Consider the following 21,987-nt stretch of genomic DNA (forward strand, 5'->3'; position numbering starts at 1 on the left):
CCGTTGACATGTAGGCTCACGTTTCGGTTTCGTTTCACTGGCGATTATGTGACCTTCTGACTTGTCCTAGCTGAACCTTTTTTAATTTTTTTTATTTTTTTTAACGTTTATTTATTTTTGAGACAGAGGGACACAGAGCATGAATGGGGGAGGGGCAGAGAGAGAGGGAGACACAGAATCGGAAGCAGGCTCCACGCTCTGAGCCGTCAGCCCAGAGCCCGACGCGGGGCTCAAACTCACGGACCGCGAGATCGTGACCTGAGCTGAAGTCGGACACCCAACCGACTGAGCCACCCAGGCGCCCCAAGCTGAACCTTTTTTTAATCACCAGGAACTTGGGGGAAAATGATACCTACCTCAGAATGCCGGAGAGAGGATTAGAGGACATAAAAGACAAACTGAAGTTTGTGAAAATGTAGGTTGATTTTTATTGCTTGTTGACTATGCATAAAGAAAACATGATTGATTTTGTAGAATTTATTCCCTTGACTACATGTTGAAAATCAGATCCACCTAAGTCCCCTTAAAACCTGAAGATTTTCTCGTGAGACCTGACACGCTGTGCGTTAAAATGAGTGTGTGGGTTTGAGTGATATAACGGGACCACATTGAACTTTGGGGGCATTTAGACCAATGCTGTTTCTGTGGGGAATTAGATATTCACAACTGAACAGCCTAAGTTAATTCCACACAGCAATTCAATCTTTCACTGTAGATTATCTACAAGAAAGAAAAGGAAAAGTCACAGCGGTTCTGATGAAAATAAATGTAGTGGGACAAACATTTCCTTGTTTGCTGTTGCTAGACGTCTGTGTCTCATAAGTACACACCGTTCTGAGAGCGCGTAGTTGCATCCTACTTCCGTTGGCACGTTTTTCCGTCCTCCGACTTCCCATCCACCATCTCGGTTTTATAGGATGTTAAGTTGCTCAGTGTGAAGGCCTGAGGTCAGTACCGTAAAGCTCACGGACATGAGGCAGGCGTTCGGTGGAAGATGGAGGTGGTTTAGAGGCAGACGTGACTGCTTTCGTGGCACGTCGTACCCGCGCCAGCCACGGACAGGTAAAGCTTCCCATCTGGACACACACAGATTTCATAGAGTTCTTGTGAGCTGCCGGCAGAGCCCTGAGTCCCCTGAACCAACTTGGGTAAACACACGGTTTCAGCGTCAAGCACGAGCTGTTTGGGAGAAAACAAGAGATGAAGTGGTCCAGTGGGATGAGCGGGACAGCATGAAACTCGTATCTCCAAATGCTCCAAACAGGTTAGTTTTTTCTCTGCATAGAAAATGAAATGAGGCACGGGACTTAAGTCTTATATGATCATTATATGATCAGATTTTTCTTTCTTTAAAAAAATTTTTAATGTTTATTTTTGAGAGAGAGAGAGAGACAAAGCACGAGAAGGGGAGGGGCGGAAAGAGAGGGAGACACAGAATCCGAAGCAGGCTCCAAGGCTCTGAGCGGTCAGCATGGAGCCTGACGTGGGGCTCGAACCCACAAACTGGGAGATCATGACCTGAACCGAAGTCAGACGCTGAACCAACTGAGCCACCCAGGCGCCCCTAATATTTATTTTTTGTTGAGAGAGAGAGAGGGAGACAGAGAGAGACAGAGAGAGACAGAGAGAGACAGAGAGAATCTGAAGCAGGCTCCAGGCTCTGAGCTGTCAGCACTGAGCCAGATGCGGGGCTCGAACTCATAAGCCATGAGATCATGACCTGAGCCAAAGTCAGACGCTTAACCCACTGAGCCACCCAGGCGTCCCTTCACAATTTTTACCTGTGAATGTTGGGATTTCTGTTGATTTTGTTTTCCTAGAAGAGGCAATTACATTCATCCGATTAGCCACCAACCATTTCCCTAGTTTCTAAAATATTTGAAACTGTGCTGCCTTCTCGTAGGTGTGGAGGAACAGCAGACACACAGATTAACGCCAACTGAAAGTGAGTAAAAGCTATTGGGGTTTTTGCTCCCATTCTAGTTGAAACTGAAATGTAAACAAATGGTCATTAGTTGACGTTTGAAATTCTCGGAATGAAGAAAGAAGAACCCTCTCACCGAGTAGCCAAATCTCACCCACTCCAGGGCGCTCGCTTGTTAGCAGGAATTAAGGTGTGTCGCAGGCAGGCTCAATGTTCTTCCTTGCAAACAAGGCTGGACTCTTCTTTATTTACATACTCTTATCTACAAACTCCAATCTTATTTTTTTAACTTTTTTAATTTTTTTTTTAACGTTTTATTTATTTTTGAGACAGAGAGAGACAGAGCATGAATGGAGGAGGGGCAGAGAGAGAGGGAGACACAGAATCGAAAGCAGGCTCCAGGCTCTGAGCCGTCAGCCCAGAGCCCGACGCGGGGCTCGCACTCACGGACCGCGAGATCGTGACCTGAGCTCAAGTCGGACGCTCAACCGACTGAGCCACCCAGGCGCCCCTTTTTTTTTAACTTTTAAAAAATTTTAAGTTTATTTAATTTGTGAGAGAGAGAGAGAGAGCGTGCGAGCGCGGGAGGGGCATAAAGGGAGGGAGACAGAATCGCAAGCAGGCTCCGCACTGGCAGTGCAGGGCCCAGTGCTGGGCTCGAACTCATAACCGTGAGATCATGACCTGAGCTGAAACCAAGAGTCGGACGCTCAACCGACTGAGCCATCCGGGTGCCCTCACGGACTCCGATCATATATATACATAAACTGATGCGTGCAGTCTGTACTCTTGGGAAGTGGGCCACTCCTGTGTGAAGTAGCGGGTGGAACAGTATTAGAAGCAAAGCTTTGCCTTGTGGTCTGGGACACGGTCAGAGGAAAAGAAGGGAAATGTGGACTGTATTGTTTTTAAACGTGGAACCTACTCATGCTGTTGTCCAGTGCTTTGGGTTCTGTCTGCTCTCCTTTCTTATGGTTACTTGGTGATGCTTCTTTTCTAGTTATTTTTTTCCTGCTCTTCTAGCAAACTCTAGTCACTTAGTAGTCCGCATACCAGTTCCTTGCTCATCTTCGTTGGGCTTTACGGGAATATATCTTGTGGGAGGCCAGACATCTCCTCACTTGGAGCTAGCTCCCAGTAAGAAGGGATAGCAACTTCAATTATGAGTCAGGCTGTATGCAATTATAAACATGACCTCATTGATGGAAACAAGTGACATTATTTCAAAATTAAAATCGGTATGTATTTTGTCAAGGTCATACAGTTGAAGTATGTGGTCACATTACGATGTGGTAATGAGATACCAGAATTCTTGACTTCTCACGTTTGCATCTATCTGCTCCTGACATCATAACGTTTTAAGTTACAACTTGAAGGGGCTTCACCAGATGACTGTTCTATTCTCCTGGCAGGCTGCCGTCGGACAGGTCCTGTCCACACACGTGGGCCACCTCTCATGGTCTACGTTTGCTACTACTGTCCCTTCCTGTTAATATTAAATTAATTTAAAAATGTTGTCACCCATATTATCACATTGGTATCGTCTGTGACTTAGTTAAGCAAGTATTATTTTCCCTACTTGACAAATGAGAAGACAGGTCCAGGTCCGGAGAGGCCTGTTAACTTCCCCGAACTCAAACAGGTAACCTGCGAACTGATCTGGTACTAGGACAATCAATATTGAGCAGCAAGCGCTCTACTGCTTTGTTATGAACTTTGGCTTGTGTCGGTGACGTTTCATTCCCAGACTTGAAGTTCCAGATGTCATCCTTCTTGTGGCTTTTAAAGCTCTTATTTTTCACATTTAACTTGCACGCAAACTTAATTTGGTGCGAGAAAGCATAGCGGTCTAGGCAATACGCGCTGGTGGCTGTCATTTATGGGGAGCTCCCAGTGACCGCCACATCGAGAGAAGCTGCATCCACAGGAAGTGGCTCGGAAAATCTGCAGTATTCTTTCCCAGATGAAAATAACAAGAGACTGGACAGCACAGATACCAGGCAAAGAATACTGTCTGGATCCAGTACAGAATAACTCTAACCGTCCTTGGCTCTTCTTGAAATGCACGATTGTCTCTTGCCTTCTTTTCAGTCGGTTTACAGACGGCCATAAATTTAACGATACCTTAATGGATGTGAGGATCACCAGGAAATACACAACAGGAGCTGGCGCACTGAACTCACCATTCCATCACTACTTTGGAAAACGATATCCATTTGAGAAAGGGCCTCGATTTTCCCAGCATGAGCTTTAATATGAACACCCTTTGGGGCATCCATGCTTAGACTCCGTGTGGGAGACTCTAATCTGAAATGAGGTAAAGAAACAAACAAACACACAAACAAACAAAAAAAAACAGTATTAAAAATAATTCCCCAGGAATCCCTCACTGACTGATGGCGTTGCATGAAAATATAACTAATAAAGTATAAAGCACCATCGTGTCGTGCTTGAATGCCACTAGAGTGTATACGCCTTATTGACCAATCCAGAAATAATGTGTTAGTTTCAGTAAGGAAATTAACTTCCCATCAGTGAGAGTCTACGAAATCAGTATCCTCTAAAAACGGATAAAACAGTAGACAGCCCTACCCCTACATAGTAGTTTCAGATGGCAGGGTTAAGCACCCTGCATATTACACACCAAAAGAAAATGCTACTTGTGAAAACTCTGTAAAGCTTTCTTTTTAGTGAAAACTCAAACTTGTTTGGGGAAAAAGACAGATTTAAGGAAGGATAACATGTTCATTTGCCACCTGTTCATAAAATAGAATGCATGTTTAGCCTTGAGGTTTTGTTTGCTTTTTTTTTTTTAAAGCTTAGGAGGGTTACAAATGCAAAGATTTCTTTTGGGAAAGAAATGAACTGGTAGAGTTGATATACTGGCAGGATGGAAGCTGGCCTCAGCTGGCTTTGTTTTTGTAAAATCTATCAGAATCTCCTTGGGACTAAGTCAAACATAGATACAGAGCCGGGGAATATATGGATCAGAGAAATTCCATTTGCCTCTGCCTGAAAAAACACTAAATTTCCACCAGATGGCACACCATCATCACTTGAAAGGTTCAACCCAAGGCAACGCCCAACCCAACCTAAGGCAACCCAACCCCAAAGTCTGGAAGGCTGATTTGACTGAAATGTTTAAAGATCAGTAAGAAGTGGAACAGGATACAGGGTACAGGTCTGTCATCCACCCACGGCAGGGTAAGATTAGGGTAGGCATGGGCAGGGGAGACAAAGGGAGCAGCTCCAGAGGACAGAAGTATCTAGATTGTTAATTCTCATTTGAACTGATTGAATATTTACCCCATAGACCTTTGACTCGGAGGAACTGCTACCTTCAGTTGGCAAGTTTTTTGTCTACCACTCTTTGTTACAGAAAACAAAGGTTCGTTTTTTTTTTATGTACATCTCAATATGAAAAATTTGATGTTATGTATTTTGAAATTTATATTTACATTGAGTACAAGAAAACACTTAAGAGATATGTATGGAATGTATTGGTCAAATTATGTTAAGCTTACGTTATGGGGTAACACTTAGATATATCCAGATGATTTGGTCTGTGGATCGCCTGCCCATTTTGCCACTTTGCCATCTGCTAATTATCTACATTTTTCCTGCCTGGATTGATAGAAAGAAAGGGAGGGGGGATGGGGAAGGAAAGGAAGGGAGAAAAGCATGGAAGCAACTTGCAGAGGTCTGGTCCCTTTCAGGCAAACCACTGGTGATCTTGAAGACCCTAGTGAAGGCAAGTGTGTTTCAAGATCAGCCATCAAACCACAAAATGACTCCAGCAGGACCAATCACTAGTTCTTAGCCAGGTTATAATACGGTGTTTCTGGAATAGCAAATTTCTTCCCCTTTGCATCACTTCTAACCTTGCAGATGAAACGTATCAGTTCAGCACAAGTTAAGACACATTTTACCAAAAAAGGCTGTGATTAGACAGCTCTGAAGTACACATTTCCAAAAACACACTGAGCAACAGTCAGATATAAAAGAACTTGTTTTTTTCTCTTTTGTTATATTTTAGTTTGCCGGTTAGATATCGAGCCCGTTCTTCAAATATGAACATATAAACATTTACTCATGGCTGGGGGGGCCTGGGTGGCTGTCGGTTGAGTGTCCGGCTCTTGATTTCAGCTCAGGTCATAATTTCATAGTTTGTGGGATCGAGCCCCATGCTGGGCTTTGCACTGACAGCCCAGAGCCTGCTTGGGATTCTCTCTCTCTGCCCCTCCCCCACTCTCTCAAATAAATAAACATTCAAAAAACATATTTACTCGTGACTTACACGAGGAACAAAAAGTTTTGAACACTGCTCCAGAAATACACTAAGTAAATAAGCTGTGTGTGTAAATACACAAACATGCTCACACACAATTCGTGTTATAAAAATACAATTAATTAAGATAATGTGATTGTTAAAGCAGGTGAGTTTTAAGCTGTGTTCCTTTTTAAGTAAAGACACAAAGAATTCAGTAACTTCCCAAACTTTGGCCCGTATTCATTTTTGAGTTTAGGGCATGTAACTGGTCAATCACATCTGATTAGAATATTTCTTGTTCATGTCATGTTAGTACCAAACAAAGGGGAAAAGTTATTGAAATGTATGGATAATGTTTTGATTTCAAGCCCTTTCAGGCTCCCATTAAGTCCAAATTTTGCAAAGAGGATGAGGGAGCAGGGAGCACAAACGCAAACTGACCAGAAAAGCTGGCCTTGAGGCAGCACTGGCCAAATCATGCAAGGGCTAGATTGTGTCCCCTGGCAGACCATGCCGACCACTAGGCCCTGTTCACTGTGTTCGTCTTTAACCCAAACGTGGTGGGGGAAAATGCATTTAATTCATTTCACCCTTATTTATAAAGTGCTATTATGTGCTGTTCTAGGTTTGTAGAAAAACAGTAGCAAACAAGGCAGACAAGCTTCCTGCCTTTAGGAGTCTAACATTCAAGCAGATGAAAGGCTGTAAGCAGAGGAATGACCCGATTCCAGCTATGTTTTACAGACAAATCTATTAAGTCTGCTCAAGACAGATAAGCAGCTCAGAGCTCTCCTCTCAGTGCCCGCTTACACATAAATGCTGGCTAAAATACAATGGGAAAACAAAATACATTAAAACACGTACTAGGCATAAAAAACAAACAAAGGGCATTTTCATTGTGCCAGAAACACAAGAAACTCCTAGAGTGATGAGTGGGAGTTGAAATGCCGGAGCCCTGCAGGTACTGGGCAGACTAATGCCATGTGGACTGGTATTTTAAATCTCTACAAGGAAGGAGATGTGGCCAACTACGGGAAGGGGGTAGGGGGGGCAGGACAGAGGTGTTTGGAAACGGGCTCTGGGCACACAGATGGGAGGTGAAACGCAGCATGGTAACAACCCTAAAGCAGGCTGCTCGTTCGGGGATGTGAGCAGAGAGTCTTCAATCATGCATTAGTGTAGAACCCAAACGCACACACTATTCAGGCCTTGCAGGAGCCCAACCTGAGAAAGACTTATAAACCCTGGCTTCAGAACAGTGCCCCCTGTAGGGCCCTGGCAGAAGTGAAAGTGAAACAGACATGAAAGGCAAATGGAAGGGTCTCCCCGACCGCTTCTCCCAGATGAAGAGCCAAAGGGCATGAACGCCCAGAATTGCCAAACCACATGGGCGAATCTCTCAACATGAGGAACTAGAGATAACAGATCAGTCAGAAAGGGACTAACACGTAACTAAGTTCAGGGCATCCAAAGAGATAAATCAATGCTCACAGAACAAGACCAGAGTAGAAAAAGAAAGACTTAAAAACCAGGTAAGCAGGTGCGCCTGGGCGGCTTAGCTGGCTGGGCGAACGACTCTTGATTTTGGTTTTGTGTATGATCTCACGGTTTGTAGGATCGAGCCCCCAGTCAGGCTCCACACTCCCAGCACGGAGCCTGCTTAGGATTCTCTGTCACTTCCTCTGCCTCTCTCTCGCTCACACACACAAAAATTAATAAGTGAAACTTAAAAAAAAAAATGAAAACCAAGGAAGTAGAAATTCATGAAATAAAAAAATTGAAGTCTTCTGGCAGGCTAAATGGGAGGCATGCCACATATGAAAAGAGAATAGGATGTTGTAATGTGGCTTTGGTAATTCAGTGGAAAAACGAGAAATGTAAAATCTGAAATAGAAGTTTAATGTTTTTCAATGCATAAAATAAAGCACATAGAATTTCAAAGGGAACTAATGACTTTTAAATACAAATGTAAAAATATCTTTCAATGGGTGATACAGCAGTTTATGAGCTTGTTTAGTAATGTATTAAATAAGATCTGGTCGGAGGTCTTACAACTAGTGTAATTTCAAAGCAGGGAAGAGTGTGTAACGTATTCTGTGATACTAGCTATAACCTTTACGTGATACTGAGGTACCTCTGGCTTCTACAGATGAAAAAGTCAAAGAAACTGCTGATACTATTGTGGTTTGTTGCCTCTCATTTATAGCTAAAGGAATGCAAAATGTGAATTGGAGGTCAGCGAAAATGAAGGATTTCTTTTTCACGTTCAAAATCATTAGCCCGCTAAATTCTATTCTTGGATACCCAGGGGATCCACAGACCACAAGTTAAGAACGCCTGTACTCTGGAGAATGAGAAGACACAGAAATGACGAGGTCACGGTTAATCACTTTCCAGAATTCACAAATAACAAGAGTTCCTAACATTGAAGTGGCAACCTAATACCCAAGTATGAATTAAGACATACCCAGCACCCAGACACTTGGCGGTAAAACTGCAAAACTGTGAGATTAATGAGAAATATTCAGAATGAAGTTGCTCACCAAAGACCCAAAAGTAATGAATAATATCTCGAGAATGCTGATGAAAATGTACCATCAGCCTAAAAATCTATCCCAGCTTAACTACCATTCCACTATGAAGGGACTAGACATTTCAGGCCCAGAGGGAAAAGTTTACTATCTATACAGTACTTCTAGGACCTAAAACCAGAGGAAAAGAGTATTTTGCAAGAAGCAGTATTTTGCAAAAAGAGTATTTTGCAAGCACCATCTAATGGTGGACATTAGAATAATCAACACACTGTGTGGGTAAAGCTGAATAGGTATTGCTTGAAAAACAGAAAACGGAGATATGAGTAAAAGCAAAGTGGAAACAAGATGGGGATAACTTAAATTTTTTTTTTTTTATAATTTGGGAAGAGAATGATAATCACTTAAACTTCATCAGAAAGTATTAATTTATCTCCATGCATGTAAAATATAAAGGGTAATCATTAAAAGAATAAAAACGGAACCAGTAGAGGAAAATACCAGAGGGAAAATAAGGAAAAGCTTCTTGATCTAACCAAAGGTCAGTAAGAAGAAAAAATGAAATGAACAAGCACAGTAAATACGACATAAGACCACAGAAATATGTCAAGTATGTCAGTGACAACAATCAATATAAATGGTTAATTCCCCTATTAAAAGTTAGGGACTTTACTGTAGGTAGGGGGTTAAATCTCAAATCCAGAAATTTGAGAAACTGAAACATAAGATATACCCCACACGAAAAACAAATCTGGTTGGATCAAAGACCTAAATCTGAAAAGCAAACGTGGTTGTGAAAGAATTCGTTCCCTTCCTAATGCCCAAATGGTGTTTTCCAATACACTCAAGTTCCTAAGGGTTTATTTTCACTATTCTGTTCCTGGATGAAACTTTTTTTTTTTTTTTTAAGATTTTATTTTTTAAGTAATCTCTACACCCAATGTACTGCTGGAACCCCCACCTCCAAGGTGCAGAGTCATAGGCTTCACTGACTGAGCCAGCCAGGCAGACCCCCTGTTATTGGGTGAAACTTTCAATTCTTTAAACTGTTTCCACTTGTTGCGTTGACTAAATGTACTATGTTTTGTTTTGATATTTTATGACTTTTTCTTTTTTCTTGGAATTTCTAGAATTAAGGAAAACGAGCCACACCATAAACTGCCAATTACCATGAGGCACAAATTACTTTCAGTATTTAAGTAGACTTGGAATAGTAACCTGTGATAAATGAAAAATAAATATTTGGGATGAGGAATGCGATTATGCAAGCTGGGTGAGATCAATTCAATGCTTCATTTGTTAATCATCCATTTGTAGACACTGATTTTTTATCAATGAGTTGTTTCAAAAAACACTGAAAGAGAAGGAATTAAAATATTCCCAAGATAACACTTTCAGACCATATGCAAATATATGTGAAAACCAAGAATACGTTAATAATTATCTAGGCAAAAACAGTTGATCAAAACTGACCCTTATAAAGGTAAAGGTTTAAACAGACAAATTTCTCCAAGAAGAAGAATTGGGGGTGCCTGGGTGGCTTAGTCGGTTAAGCACTCGACTTTGGCTCAGGTAACTATCTCATGGTTCATGAGTTCGAGCCCCACATCAGGGTCTGTGTTGACAGCTCAGAGCCTGGAACCTGCTTTAGATTCTGTGTCTCCCTCTCTCTCTGCCCCTACCCCACTCGCACTCCCTCTCTGTCTCTCAAAAAATAAATACGTGTTAAAAATTAAAAAAAAAATCAGTTAAAGAAGGATTGCACTATTTTTTTAATGTTTATTTACTCTTGACAGAGAGAGACAGAGAAGGAGTGAGGGAGGGGCAGAGAGACAGAGACAAAGAATCGAAAGCAGGCTCCAGGATCTGAGCTGTCAGCACAGAGCCCGACACAGGGCTTGAACCCACAAACTGTGAGATCATGACCTGAGCTGAAGCTGGAAGCTTTTTTTTTTTTTTAATTTTTAATATTCATTTATCTTTGAGAGAGAGAGACAGACAGACAGACAGACAGAGCAGGAGTGAGGAAGGGGCAGAGAGAGAGGGAGACACAGAATCCGAAGCGGGCTGCAGGCTCCGAGCTGTCAGCACAAAGCCCGACACGGGACTCGAACTCACAACCGGTGACATGACCTGAGCTGAAGTCAGACACTTACCTGACTGAGCCACCCAGGCGCCTCAAGAAGAATCGCACTCTTAAGGAATTATATTTAAAAAATTAATCAGGCCCATATGGTTCCAGGGAGAATTCCACCAAAAACCTTCAGAGATCAGAGCATCCCAATTGTCAACAAATCATTCCAGAACACTGAAAATAAGGGAAATCTTCCCCATTCTTGAAAAGCATGGATAACATTGTTACCTAAACCTTACGAAAATAGCACACAAACAAGAAAGTTACAGACTGACATCACTAAGCGTATATGAGCGCGAAGGTTCTAGATAGAATATTGGCAGGTGGAATTGAACACCAACTTAAGAAAAGAATATACCGTGACCAAGTAGAATTGATTCCATGAATGCAAGATTGGTGTGGTATGAGAAAACCCATGAACATGATACACTGTATTAACACATCTAAAGAACACATACACATGGCCATCTCCACAAGGGCTAAAGAGTCTTTGACAAAGTCTAACGGCCATTCAACACAAAATAGAAACTGGTATTTATTTGCTTTATAAAATACGTATTCACATCGTCTTCATGGGGGAACACCGGGGGCATCTGCATTCAGACTGGGAAAAGGCAAGGATTACGCTACGTCCACTTCTTCCTCACATGGCGCTAACAGTGCTGGGACACGGGATAAGACATCAGAAACCAATCGGAGACACAGAGTTGGAAAAGAAGGCGTAATAGTATATTTATCTGCAGATGATAGGACAGCGTACCTGAAAACCCTAATGAGCCAACATAAAACTGACTCAAAGAATAAAAAGTTTGGTAAGGTTGTTTATATAAAATTATCACACGGCAATCAGTAGCTTTCATATCCACAGTGGTAACTTGTTAGGGGATATAATCGCGACAAAGGTGAGCTTAGGGGTAAACTTTTTAAAAGAAAATCTTTATTTCTGAGAGAGAGGGAGAGAGAGAGTGAGTGAGCAGGGGAGGGGCAGAGAGAGGGAGACAGAGGGTCTGAAGCTGGCTTTGTGCTGACAGCAGAGAGCCAGATGTGGGGCTTGAACTCACGAACTGAGGTCATGACCCGAGCCGAAGTTGGATACTCAAATGAGCCACCCGGGTGCCGAGCTTAGCGGTAAACTTCCAAGAAATGTGAAAAACATACATAAGGAAAACTTTTAAGTATTCCTGAAAGGGAAAAAATGGATTTCAACAAATGGAAAGACATCCCATGTTTTTCGGGTAAATAATGACATAAAGATGTCAGTTTTCCCCAAGTTAATTTATGAATTTAAGATAATCCTAATAAAAGAATATGCTTTTCTTGAACTAGATAAGTTAATGCTCAAGTTCGGAAAAATAAGCAAGAACTGGCAGAGAAATATTGAAAGCTACAAGGGTATGTGTGCATGTGTGTGACAGAGAGAGAGAGAGAGAGAGAGAGAGAGAGAGAGAGAGAGGGAGAGAGACTAGTCCTACCAGACATTAAACTATATTTTATAGGGGCACGTGCATGGCTCAGCTGGTTAAGCGTCCAAATCTTGGTTTCGGCTCAGGCCATGATCTCATGGTTTGCGGGTTCGAGCCCCATATCAGGCTCCGTGCTGCCCATATGGATCCTACTTGGGATTCTCTCTCTCCTTCTCTTTGCTTCTCCCCAACTCAAAATAAATAAATAAACTTAATAAAATAAAATAAAATAAAATAAACTTTATACCCTATTTAACAAGGTTGGGACTAGGACCTGAACAGGAAGACTAGGGGAACAGAACAGAAAATACACAAACAGACCCACGTGCATAGGGAAATTTAATAGATGATAAAGGTTTTATTTCAAATCGTAGCGACAAAGGTGGAATTTCTAATAGATAATCTAGTTGCTGGCTCCGGTGGCTGGATGACTGGAAAAGATAAAATTAGACCCACGCTTCACACCTGATACCTGATACAGGAACAAACTCTAAAGGCATCAGGGATCTAAAATGTATCATAATGTAAAAGGCAAAACCAGACAAGCAACATGCCTGACTTCCTCTTTCTGTAAGGAAAGTTTCACGTTATGTCTTAAAATCCAGATGTAATGAATGAAATTATAAATAAACTTGAGTGTATAAACATTAAAAGTAGAATGTTAACAGGAAAAATGTTAATATTCAGAATATTTTATATTATACTTTAATCCCTACAAATCCAGTAAAATTTTGTTTTAATGTTTATCTTGAGAGAGAGAGAGAGAGAGAGAGAGAGAGATGGAGCACGAGCAGGGGAGGGGCAGAGAGAGAGAGAGGGAGGGAGGGAGACACAGAATCCCAAGCAGGCTCCAGACTCTGAGCTGTCAGCACAAAGCCCGACGCGGGGCTCAAACCCATGAACTATGAGATCATGGCCTGAGCCGAAGTTGGACGCTTAACTGACTGAGACACCCGGGCGCCCCTCTACAAATCCATTTTAAAGAGTCATTAAAGAAGCAAAGGAGATGGAAGGCCGTTCCAGGAGAAGCAGCCTTAAATAAAAAGGGAACGATTTATAAGATCTGAAGAGAAGGCTGAGTATTTAAATAACAAAATAGAAATGTGAAAGATGCTGAACCACACTAGTCCCTAGGGAAATGAAAAGTAAAATAACACAAGATAACATGAAACAGATCATCAAGTCTGACAGTGCAAAATACAGGTAAAAAGGTGAGGAAAGACAGACCCTTACACTGCTCGCGGAGCAATAAATCAGATCAGGCACGTTGAGAGGCGCACTGGCCAGGTATGTTCACATCCCAAACCCACGCTTTGTAAAACTTGGTGGAATAGACAACTCAGAGCAGGGCTCTCCGTCCTAAAAGATAGCTGAAAAACTACGCACCCGTTACACAGTTTTAAGTTAACGTTGTGTTTTTCAGAAGTTTAAGTATTTACAAAAGATACCATTTCTGCATATTATACACACCGTCATTTTGAAATACCACTCATCACTTTACAGTGTATTCGATGGAAACGAAAAATCACGGAGATTCGATATCGACCTCCTTTGGTTACAATTCAATATGCTAAGATTTTTTTTTTGCTTAAATTGTCCAGCTGTGACTGGGAGTCCTTCGATCGGGAGCTCGTTCATGTGGCTCCTGGGTCTTCTTGATGTGCCCTCGCTGTTTTGATTTTTGAGCATAGCTTATTCGCTGGCACTGCAAAATGTTCCAAATTCATCTTCTGCATTCGCTGCCCCCGTCCTAGAATGAGCCATTTCTTCAAAGAATCCTGACTTCTTTTATTGCAGAATGAGATGAGGAACCAACTGCTGGGTGACACGGAATTTAATTACCTGATCTCTCACTTCTAGAATTTCTATTGTTATTTTTCAAATCTGCCATTTTCATACGACTGTGACATTGCCTAACCTTGTATTCAAAATTTTGTTCTCTTTGAGGGCACCTGGGTGGCTCAGTCGGTGAGGCATCCGACTTCGGCTCAGGTCATGATCTTGTGGTTTGTGAATTCCCCTGATGGGCTCTCCGCTCTCAGCACAGAGCCCCCTTCAGATCCTGTCTCCCTCTCTCTCTGACCTCCCCCGTCTGTTCTCTCAAAAACTAAAAATAAACATTAAAAAAAATTTTTTTAAAGAATACATTTTTTTCCTCTTTGAGCCCTTTATTCATATCTTTTAAAAATCTCTCACTTTGCTCTCTTACTTGGAGTTTCAGGGGGTAACTTGTAGAGGCTGCTAATTCTATGTCTTTGCATTATTATTATTATTGTAGTAAACGCATCTTCGGCAATGACTGTCTTCCATAGGTGTTTTTATGTCATGGGTAATGGGATACTTTCTTCAAAGTAGTTGGACTTCAGTGCAGTTTTTAACATTAATTTTCCAGCTCTGAGATCTTATGAGGCAGTGTGGATATAGTCCCCCTGTCTTGGCCAAGCAAAGGCCTGTAGTTCCTGATTTCTTTTGGGTCACCCAACCCAGGGCCCAAGTCGCAGCATCTTTAGACTACCAGGCACATTTTCTACAATAACTTCTATGGGAGACCAGGGTGTACAGGGCGTCTCAGCCTGAGCATTTCACACACACTAGGCTGTGGCTTGGCATCCCGTCCCATAATACGTTAAGGTCCCGGCCCCCCATCTCGATGGGATCCTGATTCTCTAGCAGTACAATGAATTTCCTCTTTGTTACTGAGACCTAAGGATGAGCTTGTCTCGCTTTCTAGCTGAACAATGTTTATAAGTCTACAATATAGATTTATAAGTATTTATTTCCTTCCTCCCTCCCTCTCCCCTTCCTTGCCTTCCTTGCCTTCCTTGCCTTCCTTCCTATTTATTTATTTATTTAGAAGTAAACTCGTATTTACAAGTGTTTGAAACAGGAGCAAATGTTTCCGCGTCCTCTCCTTTTACTTTACCTAATGAAGACACACCTGTATTACTGGCCAGGTGCTAGGCATTGTTTCCAGCAATTTACAAATAGTCACTTAGTCAATTGCCATCACATCCCTATTGGGTTGCAGAGTCTACCCTGTGATGTTAATGTTTCCCGATTCCTTAAGTTTCAGTTCAAATGCTTCCTTCCCTGTGACATCATCTCAGCTAACCCCGGGAAGGTTTTGAGCTTTTTCTCCTATGCCCTCACTATATTTTGGACTTTCATCAGAGCAAGGAACTATACTGTTCTAACTTGTTTGCCTATTTCACTTCCCAACAGACTTTAAAATCGTGAAGAGCAGGAACCATGCCTTTTATCAGTGCAGAACTAGCATCTACCCTGGCACAAAAACACGTCTGGTACATTTTTGCTCAATTTTTTAAAAAAACAATGAATTCTGGGGCGCCTGGGTGGCTGGGTAGGTTGAGCGGCCGACTTTGGCTCAGGTCACGATCTCGTGGTCCGTGAGTTCGAGCCCCGCGTCGGGCTCTGTGCTGACAGCTCAGAGCATGGAGCCTGTTTCGGATTCTGTGTCTCCCTCTCTCTCTGCCCCTCCCCTGCTCATGCTCTGTCTCTCTCTGTCTCAAAAATAAATAAACGTTAAAAAATTTTAAAAAAACAATGAATTACATAACATATGAATGAACAGCAAGTCAAAATGAAGGCAGCATGTCAGAGTTCATGTTGTCCTTGTGACTGATTTTGCTATAAGAGATGCAAATCTAGTTTAAATACAAATTAATTACCGTTTTTCTTAAATAGTAATTGTCACCCTTCTACGACTATCATTTGAGCAAATATCAAAATTTAAGTTTGTGGTATTTACACATGTATATTTCAGAGATATATTTGCAAATGCATTATGATCTCAGCCCTACAAAATCCACATTCTTTCAGGATATTCTAGAATCATTTTCACTGTACTTGGGCCAAGAATAGTAATGGTACTGGACTCAGAAAGAAAAAGTGGGAGGTTTATAGTAAGGATTTACAGAAGAAAATATGACTATCATCTAATCGATTAGTGGAGTCTGGCTGTAAATCAAAGGATAAACCACTCAGGGGTCCACTCAGCTGGTGGAGACAATCTAGTCAACGCACGTGGGCTTTGGGGTCAGAGCTGAATTTGGATGATCTTTTGGACACTCTTTAATCTTTGCTTAGAACACGCCGCTATCTCGATCTCAGTCTTTCTGTTTTATAAAATGGGGATGAAGCTGATAATTTTTAGGGTCGAGTTGATGACGAAATGAGATAAACTTTGAGACAGCACGGAGCACAGATGCGTGACATTCAGGGCCTGTTAGCTGATACCTTCTAGCTTCACCCCATTCCTCCAGGAATTCTTACAAGTTCGTTATTTCCTCAGTCAACTTGGTTATAATGCCTGGGTTACGTGACGTCCCACAGTATGTCACGTTTCAGAAAGCAAGAGGATACTTGTCTGCCATTTCTTTTTTAGCAAGGGTCTGCTGTAGAACAGGCAGATTTATATCCTGATGGACAACATAAGATGAATGGTTTAATTTCAAGCGCTGTATCTTTTAAGACAGTGACATTTAGTTCAAAAAGGAGTTTGGTATCTCTGCAATTGGTATGATTTTATAATTTCAAAATGGTTTTAATGGGATTATGTTTTAAAGATATTGCATCACTTTTGTATCCTAGAAAAGTGAAATGTTCTTCTTTCCTAACTATAATAATTCTGTAATATTGATCTTATGACCCTTTATCAAAATTAATGAAACTGTTCTCACGTAATTAGAGTCACAATTTATTTTCATGCTGCAAATGTTCTCTAAGTGGGTAAGATAAATTAAACTCTCACTTGCTTTTGACTAATATTTAATTAGGCATTAAAGATAAGAGAAATGCTTAATTTCCTTTTATTCCATTTAGTGTGATTATTCACTTGGTATAATACTGATAATAAAAATGATTATGTGTCTTCAACTTCCAGTTTACAAAATACTCTTAACCTAACAGCTTATTAAATCTTTCCCAGAATCCTTTGAGATATGTATTACTACCAGCATTTTATAAATGAGAAAAAATAGTTTCAAAAGGTTTGGCCAAGGTCACAAGGCTTCTCGGTGTAAAGCCGGGACTGTACTTTATTTCTTCTATGATACATAATATATTAGAATGTTAATTGTTCTGCCTTTATTTCAAGTTCAAATGATTTTGCTATAAGAAATGCAAATCTAGTTTAAATACAAATTATCTTTTTTCTTAAATAGTAATTGTCACCCTTCTATGACTATCATTTGAGCAAATATCAAAATTTAAATTTGTCATATTTACACATGTATATTTCAGAGATATATTTGAATATAATTTTGAGCGATGCCTTAGACTTTAGACATTTGTTTTAAAAAATAGTATTTGGGGGGCACCTGGGTGGCTCAGTCGGTTAAGCAGCCGACTTCGGCTCAGGTCATGATCTCGCACTCCGTGAGTTCGAGCCCCGCGTCGGGCTCTGTGCCGACAGCTCGGAGCCTGGAGCCTGTTTCGGATTCTGTGTCTCCCTCTCTCTGACCCTCCCCTGTTCATGCTCTGTCTTTCCCTGTCTCAAAAATAAATAAAAAATGTTTAAAAAAAATAGTATTTGGGGGTGCCTGGGTGGCTCAGTAGGTTAAACATCTGAATCTTGACCTCGGCTCAGGTCATGATCTCCTGTTCATGAGTTCAAGCCCCGCATTGGGCTCTACGCTGGCATCATGGAGCCTGCTTGGGATTTTGTCTTTTCCCTCTCTCTGCCCCTCCCCTGCTCGTGTGTGCACGCTCTCTCTCTCTCTCTCTCTCTCTCAAAATAAATAAACTTTAAAAATAACTCAATAAAAAAGTGTTTTTTGTTATAAAATACAAATATAATATTGGAATACATGTCATCTGGTAGTGCAGTGATAAAGCGAAATACACATAGGCACACGGAGACCCCATATGAAGAATCCCTTTGCATCTGGAACTGGGTGACCGTATATCTTCTGACATTAGGTAAAGATACACATTGTTGAGGACGTTATCCTAAGTGAAAGGGCCGGTCACAAAGTACAAATGCTGTATGATTCCGCTTACATGAGGTGCCTAGAGTCATAAAATTCATGGAGACAGAAAGCGGGATGGTGGTTTCCAGGGTTGGTGGCGGGTGAGAATAGGGAGGAGTTTACCCGCCACAGAGTATCAGTTTTGCGAAATGAAAAGAATTCTGGAGATGGGTGGTGGTGATGGTGGCACAACAGTGCGAATGTACTTAATACTTTCGAACTGCACGCTTAAAAGTGGTTAAGGCGGTAAGTGTTCTGTTGGGGGCGGATTAAGCGTAGGGAATCTGTAGCGCTTTTTAGTGTCCTTGGCTTTTAGCAAGTTGCCACTAGCCGGTAAGTGGAACATGATGAGAATAAAGACGGTGAACGGAATAAGGCAGATGCTGGTGATAACGGCTAAAATATTATTCCAGCACATATCCAGGTACCTTCCATGGAAGAGTTTAAATGTGAACAGAATCCTTACCTCAGGTCCTGGAACGGGTCGGCTCTGACGAGTGGGGTCTCCACTGAATGTTCAAAAAGGGCGCCTTCAGGCCCTAAACAAAACCAGAGATGCAACTTTGTACGGAAGTCAGATAAACAGCATCAAGGAAATGAAACATGTAGTTCATATACTAAAGCACAAGTGGACTTTGAGCTTGTTGCTGAATCTGGGCAGATGGAGGCAAGAAACTGCAACTAATATACAGGAACTAATGTAACTTTTCCAGGGGGCTGAAATTATTCTCAGAGGGCACTCTTTTACAAGGAACTACAAGTCGGCAATTAGTCTTTAAGGGTGTAACAGTTACTTTCTAATATAACCACTTAGTCATGTTACAATGATGTGTGGGTATCGTAATGGACATAAGTACAAGGCAGGCATAAAGCCTATCAACTGGTATGTATCATCCTTAATTTCTCCGTCATCGAAATTGTCGATGCACAAATTGTATGACCTTACTTCTGTTATTACTATTTGGCCTCAAAGTAACATTCCTCAGGACCTATTTGCATACATTACACTAGATGTTTTGTAAATGGTTTCATAAAATAACTCTCAGTAAATCTCTGTTAATTTTCAGTGTAACTATGTTTCCCTTATGTATGCATTCATATGAAGTATTCCCAACCAAGATGATATAAAAATATATCATTGGTGTAACATCTGTTTCTTGTGGAAGATAGGACATATTAGTTAGGGTCATATAATCTAATTTAAACTGGGAAAAAAAGTTCGACTATAAAATATCATTATATAAATAATGCATTTAAATAACTCTGTATAGTATGATCCTGTATAACCATTTGTGTAAGGGAAGCATAGTAATTTAAAAAGCCTAGTCTTGGGGCACCTGGGTGGTTCAGTCGGTTGGCATCCGACTTCGGCTCAGGTCATGATCTCGCAGTCCGTGAGTTCGAGCCCCGCATCGGGCTCTGTGCTGACAGCTCAGAGCCTGGAGCCTGTTTCAGATTCTGTGTCTCCCTCGCTCTCTGACCTTCCCCCATTCATGCTCTGTCTCTCTCTGTCTCAAAAATGAATAAACATTAAAAAAAAATTTTATAAAAAAAAGCCTAGTCTTACAACGCTTTTTTTTTTTTTTTTTTTTTTTTAAAGAATGTATCACTAAGATTAGATGTAGTAAATGGTCTGGTCATTTCCACTATAAAATGTCAATAGTTTGGATGACTCCATCTTTCTCTCCTGGAACACAGAATAATTTATGATGAATGGATATTCATATGAAGATCTGTAGTAAGACTGTGGTATAAGAGGAGTTGGAATGGTGGTGAAGAGTTCACAGAACCCATGAACTCTAGAGTTCATGGACATGACCCAACACTGACGGGGAAATTGCTCTAGGCTGCCCCATCCTTCCCTACCCGTGGCTACTGTAGGTTCCTTCGGTTCAGAAATACAGACGTATTTCAGTAAGAATGCTACTGCCCAAACAGTGGCTGATATATGCCTAGACACCAGTTAGGTTTTTATGTCTACCCTGATAACTATTTATTAAGATTGATTCCACATGTGCACTGAGTATTTATGGACTGAAATGAGCTTTACAAGTGGTGCAGAAACAAGAAAGATTTCCACTGGCTTCACAGCCAGACTCCCACATGGTGTCTCTACTGCCTCCGGTCCATTCTATCCTGCCACCAGTGTGAACGGCCTTTTGCCTTAATACTCCAAAGAAAATGCTTGGTAAGATAATAATGACCTCCATGATGACATATTCAATGGCAGTTTCCATCCTCATCTTTCCTCGGCCCAAATTCTGGGAACACAGCCTCTCTTGGCATCGAGAAAATGGCTCCTGTGACGTTTCTCCCACCACTCTCTGCCTTCTCACACTGTCCTTGGCTGGCTATGCTTCCTTTATCTGGCAGGCTCTAATGTTGGTATCTCTCAGAACTCACTTGGCCGATGATGCCCTCATTTCTATCTCTGGTCAAGACTTGAACTCTGAGCACTAAATAGCTCACATATCCAAGAGCTGACTTGGCATATCCATTTGGCTGTTTCAGACATACCGTACATTTATGCATCTAAAACATTAATTGTCTAGTCTTTGTTTTGAAAATGTATTTTCCTCCTCAGTCTTCTCCAGTATCTAGAGAATAATGCCATCATCCAGAAACAAATATAATCTTTTGGTCTTTGATTCCCTCTCTTAATATCTGCCACCCGTTTGATCCATTGGCACGTCTTTGTATGTCAGTTCTTAATTTGGAGTCATTAGTGTCCTTCAGTGGCCAATGCTGCCACCCAGCCAGGTCACCAGCATCTACTGCCTGTTCAGTTGACATCCTCCTAAATGGTCTTACTGTTTCCTCTCTTTCCTCCAAATAATCTATTTTCCCTTGTAATAGGTTATATTGATCTTAAAATGTGTAGATCAGAAAGCACCGTTTGAAACAATTCAATGTCTTTCCATTGCATTAAAAACAAATCCGAAGTCCTTATAATGGCCAAAAAGTACTTGCATGAACTGGTTTCTCTGCATCTCGCCTTATACCAGGCTTGTTTCAGACTGAAATTCCATATGATTACAATATAAAAATCATGAAATAATATCACACAGATACACCCAAATAGAACAGTTATCCAAACAAATGTTGACTAAAATATAAAAATCATGAAATAATATCACACAGATACGCCCAAATAGAACAGTTATCCAAACAAATGTTGATTAAAATATAAAAATCATGAAATAATATCACACAGATACGCCCAAATAGAACAGTTATCCAAACAAATGTTGATCAAAATATAAAAATCATGAAATAATATCACACAGATAACCCCAAATAGAACAGTTATCAAAACAAATGTAAATGTTTTATTTTTTTAAAATTTTTAATGTTATTTATTATTAAGAGGCAGAGTATGAGTGAGGAGGGGCAGAGAGAAAGGGAGACACAGAATCTGAAGCAGGCTCCAGGCTCCGAGCTGTCAGCACAGAGTCCGATATGGGGCTCGAACTCACAAACCGCGAGATCATGACCTGAGCCGAAGTTGGACGCCCAACTGACTGAGCCACACAGGTGCCGCAAAATGTAAATGTTTAAAACTCCTCATTAAAGACCAAAGTCTAGGGTCTTCTGGGTGGCTCAGTTGGTTGAGTGTCCAACTCTTGATTTTGGCTGAGTTTTTGATCCCAGGGTCATGACTGAGCCCTGAGTTGG

At 41.2% G+C, this 21,987-nt stretch overlaps 1 protein-coding gene across 7 annotated transcripts in view; it reads right to left on the reverse strand.

The window, feature by feature from the left end:
* Nucleotides 1–404: 404 nt before the first annotated feature.
* Nucleotides 405–21,987, reverse strand: part of SGCG (sarcoglycan gamma) — a 131,634-nt gene continuing 110,051 nt past the window's right edge. For 6 of the 7 annotated variants that reach the window (XM_019447988.2, XM_053900957.1, XM_019447981.2 and 3 more), the window contains 3 exons: nucleotides 18,779–18,851; nucleotides 4,108–4,231; nucleotides 405–1,179 (listed from right to left, as the gene is read on the reverse strand). In XM_019447988.2, coding sequence (XP_019303533.1) covers nucleotides 1,006–1,179; nucleotides 4,108–4,231; nucleotides 18,779–18,851 — 371 coding nt within the window. In that variant the 3' untranslated portion in view covers nucleotides 405–1,005. The remainder of the gene's footprint in view (nucleotides 1,180–4,107; nucleotides 4,232–18,778; nucleotides 18,852–21,987) is intronic. The other variant, XM_019447982.2, reaches the window with a different exon arrangement.

Source organism: Panthera pardus, unplaced genomic scaffold, assembly GCF_024362965.1.
Source record: "Panthera pardus isolate Hobbes unplaced genomic scaffold, ASM2436296v1 HiC_scaffold_1, whole genome shotgun sequence".
Lineage (NCBI taxonomy): Eukaryota > Metazoa > Chordata > Mammalia > Carnivora > Felidae > Panthera > Panthera pardus.